The sequence below is a fragment of the Vitis riparia genome, chromosome 9 (genome assembly GCF_004353265.1).
Source record: "Vitis riparia cultivar Riparia Gloire de Montpellier isolate 1030 chromosome 9, EGFV_Vit.rip_1.0, whole genome shotgun sequence".
NCBI classification, from domain to species: Eukaryota; Viridiplantae; Streptophyta; class Magnoliopsida; order Vitales; family Vitaceae; genus Vitis; species Vitis riparia.
In genome coordinates, this window is record NC_048439.1 from 21,794,767 (window position 1) to 21,804,600 (window position 9,834).

Below are 9,834 nucleotides of genomic sequence, written 5' to 3' on the forward strand. Positions count from 1 at the left end.
TACTTTTAGTAGAAATGATTTTGATTGATTTCCAATGATGCATCCAGAGGGATATTCAAATACTGCAACACGAGCTAGTGATTCATATGGGTATGATCAATCTTTGAGTAGCAGTAGCATTGCTTATCGAGGTTTTGGATACTATTAATATGGTGTTGATCTCGAACAACCTTCGAAATCATATTTTCTTGATTATGGATCATCAAGCCAATCATCTCAGCCAACATATTCGAGTTATGAACAATTTTTTCAACCATATCCTTACTACGGGACTTGCCACCCCAATTTGCATACTCATCGTAGGACTAATGATGATGATTTTGAACCCTCTTGTCATTCAACATGGAATTGATTATTGTATTGTATGTTTTTTAGTAAAAATGTTATTATATTTGAAATAAAATAATTTTCTTTTATTAGCATTATCATAAATAACTTTGAGCAGATACTTTTATAACTATTTAAATAATGTTAAATGTGAGACAATTTTATTTTATTAATTTTTTGAGCTTATTTAATTGTATATATTTTTATGATGATTTACACAATTTTTTTTATTTATAATTTTTTGAATTTTCTAATTAAATTATTTTACGTATTGCCTGATACCAAATCGATACATCGAGACCAATATGCCTCGGGACCCTTTGAGTCAGTGATCGATACTGCCACTTTGAACCATGGATAAAAGCCCTTAGCAACAAGTCATGCCTTGTATCTCTGAATAGAGCCATCGAGATTATATTTTACTCAAAAAACCCATTTATTATCCATAGTTTATATGCTAGAGAAATTGAAAGAAAACTAAAACCAGAATTTGAGACAAATTTTAAACTTCTCAAGAGAATTGGAACATCAAGTTGATAAGGCCCTCTTTTAAGCTTACCTTACATCAAAATCTTCCTCTTGTTCTTGTCTAAGACAATAATCATCATGGATTCAACAACTACATTGTTGTCCTAAGTGAATTTAGATATGCTTAATAATTTTTTTTTGTAATTGTAGGTATGTGTAAGATATCATTGAGATATAGTGGTTGTGATGAAAAACTAGATGGTATAGTTGAAGAACCAATATGATAAATTTTTAAAGAATTACTATTTGCCAATAGTAAGTGTTTCCTTGCCTTTTTAGCTTATCTTGAGAGTTAGCTTATTAAGATAAGCAAAAATGTGATTTGTAGCTCATGCATCCATATACTAGTTAGGATCATTGATAGTGGCTAGCATGATAAAGTAAGCTTGAGATTGTCTTGTGAATGAGTGCCTTGTGGTTGAACAAAATTTTTGTATTATGGATTTTGTTGTTGTGGTCTTGTGAAGCTAATGTTGAACTGATGATTGATAGATAGGCTTGATTTGGCTTCCTTTTCCTCAACCACCATGAAAAGAACTATTGCTAGGAGCTCTAAAGAATTGATAGTTATTTCTTTTGTGGCATTGTTTGGCAACAAGATTAGCAGAGGGACCAATATTGATATTTTAAATAAAGTTAAGTTTTTGAAGTATCATCTCACAATTTTAGACAAGGAATTGAGCTTCTTCAAAAGAAAGAAAATCTTTCCGTCATTGAAGATTGACAATTACAACATCAAATTCATGAATTATAAAAAATGTGCATTAACAATTGATCATTGGTGATAGGCTCACCAATTGCAAACAAAATATCAACGATGATCTCTTTCATTTGCAGCAAATAATAAGCTATACTCGGGGAGCTCTTTGAAGCTTCTTACAATGTACTCTAAAGATGTTGCACCTGAGATTTGGAGTTGATGAAGAATACATGATCAAAAGTATTCCACACTTCAGTAGTAGTTTTACATCAAACAATATGACCAAACATTAGCTCTGAAAGAGAAGAAAGAAGCCAACTCAAGATGAATTGATCTATTCTAGTCTAGATCACAAATTTTGGGTTGATTATTGAGGAATTTTCATCTTCGTTCCAGATTAAATGAGGAGGACACACTATTGTTGCAAGCAAATAATCTTAAAGACTGAGAGCTCCAACAACCGGAAGAATCTGTGAGCGCCTGAATCCAGAGTTGTTTCTTCAGAGTTTTAAAGATTGCAGAGAAAGTGTAGATGAGAACCTCAATGAGGGGGCTTCCATCAATGGTACTCCATTTGTGCTGAAGATGCTTGATGAAGAGACACTAGTAGTCATTGTTGCAGCTTAAGCTATAGACGAAAGTCAAATGACTCTGGTACCATATAAAAATGATGAATAAAAGAAACAATTACAAAGGGTTTTCTTTGTATGAGTTCTAACAATTGTTCTGGACTTTTGATCTTCTTGAACTGTTATACTATGTAGATACAACTAGAGAATTCTAGAAGCATAGAGAACCTATTATAACAGAAAATTGCTAAGAAGTTGCTTCAAATCCCACCGACCCCACGACCGCCTCCAATTTTTACCACCAGCTGTCTTCTCTAGTTGATAAAAAGAATATTGTAAGAATTTTTTTTATTTCTTGTTTTTTTTTTGTTTGTTTGTAATAATTTTTTTTTTATTTTCTCTTCTTCTTTTGTTTGTTTTTTCAATAATAAGTTGGGTTGGTCTTGTGAAACTCAATTATCTTGTTGTATTTGTACAATGAATATCATTTTGGTAACATGATCAAATTGTTTAGTAATGTTAGGGAGTATTATTAATTAGGAGTGTTCATCTTAAACTTGTTTCTCCTATTTTTGCACTATATAAAGAACCAAAAAACTCGACTGAGGGGAGTTGTTATCCATGTTTTCATTAGGAGTCTTCTTCATGTTTTCAAGTGCCTCCCCTTCTTATCTGCATTATGAATGTCTCCACCACCAACGCACACATTACTAGCATGAATAGGAAAACTCAAAATATACGCGAAGTCAAGACTTTTTGTATAATAATTTTGGAGATAATAAATGCATTAATTTTGTGGTACCCAGACTTTTCAGGGTGGATCAAAACCGCTCATGTGGTTTCTAGGACGCCTGCATAAGTCAACACCATCGTAAACTCCCTCTCATTTCGAAAAACAAATTTTCTAAAAAATTAATAATAGGATGGCAATATCATGGGTTTTTTCAAATACCTACCCTACCCTACCCCACTGAGATAGGTTTAAAATTTAAATAAATAAATTAAAAGTAGGTTTAAATTTTTTTAAAAAAATTTAGAACAAATTTGAGATGGGTTCAGAAATTACCTTATCTCATACACTGTCTTTATTATATATAAAATTAATTTAATTTAATTTTTATTTTCTTATTTTTAATATATACAATAATAATAACAATAAAATACTTTTCAATAAAATAAGTCATAAAAAATTATAATATTTTAATTATTTATAAATTACATTTATTTTGATGTAATTAAAAAATTTTAAAAACAATTTTTTAAAAAAAAATTCAAAAATTTTCGTAAAAAAAAAAAGGTAAAAGGGGCAAAGTGGGAAGGGATGGGTTTGGGAAATTCTCATACATAATATTTAATTTTTTTAATGGGTTAAGATAAAAATTATTTTGAGTAAATAGGGTAGGGTTAAGATGGAAGCGGTTAATCTTAGACCTATCATGTCGTCATCCTAATTTTCTCTCACCTTTTCTATTCAAAACTTAATTTATCAAAATAATAATAATAATAATAATAATAATAAACCCTTTCTCTTTGAATAATTTACTGCAACCATTGTTTTTTGAAACAGTTATGGAAGACCAATAAAAGTTACTACAATCAGTATTTATTCCTTGTATGAATATATAAAACTTTATTTGAAAACTCAATTCTTAAAACCAAAATTTTCAAGTTATTCTTAACAAAGTATCATGTACTAGTGTTTAGTACAATTTTATTGACTTATTTTCAATGTCTCCAATAGTTTTTTAAACTTTGTTCTAAAAATTCACCCAATTTTTCATAGTAATTTTTTTTTTTAAAAGAAAACTTATTTCAATCCAAAATTTATCAAATCCATTTTTAATTTTATGTTTTTAATTTCTCAAAAGCCCAAAAATGAAAAAAGTTGAATGCCTTATGAAGGTTTCTGCAATATGCAGAAATTGAATGCCAATTAAATAAATTGCAGGAAGGGAGAGAATGAACATACCCCCATACAAAACATTGACTTTCTCATAATTTCAATTTCAATTTTGTAATAAACTCTATTCAGTTCTTACGTACCAATTTAACCCTGTAAAAAGGTGGCAACCAAACCCTATCATTCCCATGCAAAGCATACCACGAAAACCCAAGCCATGGCCATGGCTTCTTCCACCTTCACCTCGGGTTTCTTTCTTTTTTTGATTGCTGCTCTCTTTCATGCCACTCCTGCTTGTTCGGATGAGTTCTCGTCTGAGCTCTGCAAAGGCCATGGCTGTCACCCTAAATATCCACCTCCACCTCCACCTCCACCTCCACCGGAGCATGTTCCACCGCCAGTGGATCCACCAATTGTGCTCCCTACTCCTTACTATCCCCTCCCACCACCACCGGATTCCCACAGCAAGGTTCCTCCGCCGCCGCCAGTGGATCCACCGATTGTGCCCCCAACTCCTTATTATCCTCCTCCAACACCTCCACCACCAGAAGCTGCAACACCACCGGATCCCCACGGCAAGGTTCCTCCGCCACCAGAACCTGTACAAGCACCACCACCATATCCCGATGGCAAGGTTCCACCACCACCCTGCGATGATCTAACCTACAATTCAAGGAAGCTTAAGGCCTAATCTGTATTCAAATCTAGTTACTTGCATGAGTACATGAGTGCCCTAATCCTCTAAATAACTAGCTAGTACTAATTATGAAGGCGTGTGTCAGAGAAGAATAAACCCCAAGGCTGTAATATGCGTAACTGTAATATCATGTTCTGCTATTGAATTATGCTACCACTTCTCTGTAATGATCTGCTATCAATGTATGAAGCTATCATGAACTAATGTCTTAACACTACGCCTTAGAGTTAGAGAGGGTCCTTGCTCAGCTTACACATGGACTTAGAGCTTGTTTCATAGAGATTTTAGGAAGATTTTCTACTATTTGAAAATAACTCTTTTGATAAAAGTTTTCTAATGTTAAAAAAATTAAAAACATTTTTTTAAATTACTATCAAACTCGGATTCTTAATCAACATGTGAGTTCGAGATCATGGCATGCCCCAAGGGGTTAATTGCCCCCTGAAAAAACATAAAAGAATCTATTACTTTGAGTTGTGTTTCAACGCAAAAATATCTAGAGTATTTAGAGTCGCTATTAATTAAAACCACATACAAGTACAAAAGTAAGAAAAATATGAAATTTTAACTTGGTTCGACGCTCAATATGATCTCTACGTTTACGGAGTGCACCTAACACTCAATAATTCATTAACCAAAAGAAAAAAAAAAGAGTACAATGGTGAAGGTCTTGAAGAAAAATCCTCTCAATTGTGGCCTGCTCTTTAAAAATAACCCTAAAAACATAACATGATTAAATATATAAATGAGACAAATTTGTAATTCATTACATAAAAAAAATTCTTTAGGGGACACTGCCCCCTTCAATCCTTGCGAGTTGATCGGGTAGCTTGATCCACGCGAGTTGAACAAAAAGCTCAACACTCAACATCCTGAACGAAGTATAACAAAATTGATTTAGGTTTCATAATCTAACAGTTACAAGTATTTCAATTAATTCAAAATTAAGCATATATAATATTCTCTAATCAGACCATGAAATTGGAGGGATAACCAAGAAACCTTAACATGCAACAATGTTGAGTTTTGATTTTATGTATATAAATCTTAAGAATTTTTTTACTTTTGCTTGTAGGCTAGGTTTTATGATGTGAATGGTATACATAAAAAGATATTTCAAATAACCCTTAAATGAGAAATGAGAGGCAAAAACTGATCAAAAGCTCTTTCTAATTAAATGATAAATAGTTTTTATAAAGTATTTGGTTAAATAATGGGTCCGAATATACAACCAAAAACACGATCAATCAAGTCATACCACATGGGTATTTTTTTGTCTCATTCCTTTGTAGCTTCTTTTCATTATTGAAGCACTGTGCTTATTCTTTCGATCTCGTTATTTGTAGGTCCGAATATTTTCGCAACACCTAGATGATAGGTGAATGAATACGTAGAAAATAAAATGTCACATCAAATAATGAATATTGTTTTCTTAATTATCATTGTTGGATTGTGAAGCTTGAATTAGTTTTGTTGCACTTTGCTGGGGATGCTAGACATCAAGTTCTCCATTGAGCTTACTAGGATTGAGCTACTTGATCAACTTCCAGAGGTTTAAGGGGGTAATGTCCCTTATTTATTTATTTTATGAATGGAAAGTTTGTCCCCATTGTATATTTAACCTTTTTATGATTTAGGGTTTCATTATTAGAGAGTGTGACCACAATTGAAAGGAGAGTGAGAGTCTTTATCATTATAACCATTCTCTTTCGTTTGATTAGTGGATTCTTGAGTATTGGAGCACTACGTGGATATCTAGGGATCACTCCGTGGATCTAGGGGTCACATTGATTGCTAAATCATGTTAAAAGTCTCTTGTCTTTCATTTATTTATGTTCATGTGTATAATTTGATTAATTAACTAGTATATATAATATAATTAATTGGTTAAAATGGATGAAATAATCCCTAAATTTGTGAATCTAACCATTTCCATGTTTTTACTTGAAAGGTAGCTCATTTTTAACATAAATGCTCTTTACTATTTCAATTACATACATGTAGGTTTTAAAATAAAGAGTTATTTTTACAAGAAAATAGTGAGAGTATTTTTGTCAAAATAAGACTAAAAAAATGATGGAGGGTTAAAATTTTAAAATTGGGTTTTCAATGACCTTTTTAATCAAATAACCCTATATAATATGTACCCATGAAAAGACTCCTTTTGAGGAGCCTTCAATAGATCATCTCTTTATTCTCTTACTTCAATTTTCTTTTCTTAACAATCTTGGTGATAAACACTAAGCAATATACTCCTCCTTAGCAACATCAATCTAAAAGAGCATGGTAGATTCGTTCCAGGGTTCGAAGTATCAGTCAAGTCCAATATGACCCAACCTAGTCGTATTTACCTCGACAATTGCTATGATGAGTCTGATACCGGTTATGATATAATGCATGAACTCGATACTAAATTGGTGAGACTCGGTTGACTTGGTTGAGTTTCCAAGTTGACTCAGTCAACTCGATTAGGTTACATAGAATTTTCTAAAATAATACATAGATTCTCTTTTCTTTTCAATCACAACAAAAAATTAGAATGTTTTTTTAGAAAAACATGCACCCATGATTCTGAAATTGAATATTTCAATCCATTAATAATAAAATCAAAGAAAAAGAAAAAAAAAACTTAACCCAACTCATGACCCTTTCAAAAGACTATAAGAGGAGAATCCACCAAAGGATGAGGGCATAAACGATTTAGTATTTACTTAACTAATTTTTTGAAAATCGAGCATTGCCGGAGTGTAGGAGCTTTGGTACAATGCCAGTGGTGTCACGGTGGTGCTTGTCAAGTGGATTGAAATCTTCAATCTTTCACTAGAGAGGCAACCCTCCCTCACAATCAGATTCATCTCCATATCTTCTTCCTATTGTGGGTTGTGGAGTTAGAATTTTTCAATCATGGGTATCGCGTGGGTATTGTGGATTGTGGTGGGAGGAGAAATTGGTAAAGTAAAAAATTAATGTCAAATGTGTTGGTGTTGTTCCAATTGAATGCAGGCTCGTCTAGCTTCACCAGAGTCAGGCGAATTGCTTCCCTACACAAATGGATGTTCAGATAGGTTGTCTGGGAATGCCCCTCTGAAGCTTAAGTTAGAATCTAGCGAGAATGAATCCAACTTTTTGAATGGCTATGTACATGCGTACTTTTTTCATGCTTTTGGAGGGGTTTTTATAAAATGTATGACACTATTGTCACAACGTTGATTGTGCATTCATGTCCTTCTTACGTTGATGAATGTTGTCGTGGCGGATATTATAACTTAATAAGATAATAAACGCCATTTTCTTAGCGCGAAATGGACAATCATGCCAAATAAGAGTTGCTGATTGGTGCCATTTGTTGTATGTCATGTAAGAATTTTGGACCATGTCGTTGATTATGCATTTATGTTTGTCAATGTCACTGATTGCGTGTGAGAACTGAGGGACATTGATTTTCTGGCGTAAATGTTGTTTTGATTGTCGCTTAGGCATTGGTAGCGGTTAATAATCCGCTCAATGCTTGGAATTTCCAATTGGTTTGGTTTGTCTGTCTAGAAGTCCTTAATCGGCTTGATCTGTCCATTCCATCTAGCATTGGGGAAGAAGGAAATTCGTCTTTCCTCTTGCACTAGATAGAGTTTGCCTTGGTCCAAGTGGATTGTTCCCAGACGAATTATCCGCTTACCTTGGACAACTAAAGGGTCTTGAGCCTATGAAAGACATGTGGAGGGAAACCCCCCCACAATGCCCCATAATTCATCTGCTTATGTCTGGTTGCGTTGTTGAAAGGCTAGGACATGATGGATTATTTGATTTTTCAAGTTTTTGGGCGCCAAGAGGTGCGTGTCATTTAGTGCTTTAATGATGGGTCACGTCGACCGAGGCTAATTGTCAGGTGGCATGTCCCTTCACCAATCTTGGTTTAGTAATTTGTTTGCTACACTATTTCCAAAAGCAAACTTTATTGATAATACTGCTTTAAGTTAGTTAAGTTCCAAGGACAGAATAGGGGCCTGCCATCTAATGTTTGGAGGTGGTATGTCCCTGAGTCTCCTGCCTTAATTACAATATAAGGTCCTTTCCAATTAACTTGTAGCTTTCTAGCTCCCAATTCAGCTATGTTTTCAAAGACTCTTTTGAGAACCAAAGATCCTAGTAAAAAAAAAAACTGTGGTCATGCTTTTTTGTTGTACTGAGAAATTACCATCTGACGGTAAGAAGTTATTCGGATAGCCGTAACTTTTCGCTTTTTGCTTTTCGTTAGCCCAATTCAATTGCCTTTTGAGTTCTTCATCGTTGTCCCTTTGATTTTGCACGACTGTTTTGATGATAGGCATGCCAATTTTAGTTGGAATGATGGCTTTCATCCCATAAACAAAGGTGAAGGGAGTGACTCTTGTTGGTCATCTAGATGTTGTCCTATAGGCCCATATAGGGCAATTCGTCTACCCATTTTCTTTTTTTCTCATTTCAACATTTTCTTCAAAGTATTCAATAAGGTTTTGTTTGTTACCTCGACCTAGTTATTGCTTTGTAGATAGCAAGGTGTTGAGTATAAGTTCTTGATGTTTATCTCTGAGCAAAATATTTGAAAGACGACACTGTCAAACTGGGGCCTATTATTCGTGACAATTTCTTGTGGAATTCCGAATCGACATACGATGTTTTTCTAAAAGAATTTGGAGACATTTTTGTCTTTGATACTGACATAGGCTTTTGCTTCCGCCCACTTGCTAAAGTAGTCGATTGCAACGAGTAGAAACTTCTTTTGTGATACTTTAGTGGGCAAGGGGTCAACTATGTCCATCCCCCATTGTGCAAATGACCAAAGACTTGTGACTGGGTTGAGGGATTTTGAAGGTACACGGGGAATGGGAGTGTGTTGTTGACAGTGATCGCATTTTCTGACATAAATTTTAGTGTCTCGCTTCATGGTGGGCCAATAGTATCCTTGCGTGTAGGAGTGGTGCACTAGAGTTCATTTGCCTGGGTGATTGCCGCATACTCCCTCATGGAGTTCGACTAGGACATACTTGGCCTCTAGCTCACTCAAACACTTTAGGTATGAGCCTAAAAATGATCGTTTATAAAGTTGATCATTAATTAAAGTGAAACATGCTGCTTG

General features: G+C 34.1%; 1 protein-coding gene across 1 annotated transcript; it reads left to right on the top strand.

Moving 5' to 3' along the window:
• Window positions 1-4,241: 4,241 nt before the first annotated feature.
• Window positions 4,242-4,715, top strand: LOC117921930 (leucine-rich repeat extensin-like protein 3). The gene has a single exon (XM_034839877.1). It carries the CDS (start codon window positions 4,242-4,244, stop codon window positions 4,713-4,715), a length of 474 nt encoding a protein of 157 aa, XP_034695768.1.
• Window positions 4,716-9,834: the final 5,119 nt, after the last annotated feature.

Coding starts and splice junctions, on each gene's coding strand:
- LOC117921930 (XM_034839877.1), top strand. CDS start 4,242: ATGGCCATGGCTTCTTCCACCTTCACCTCGGGTTTCTTTCTTTTTTTG.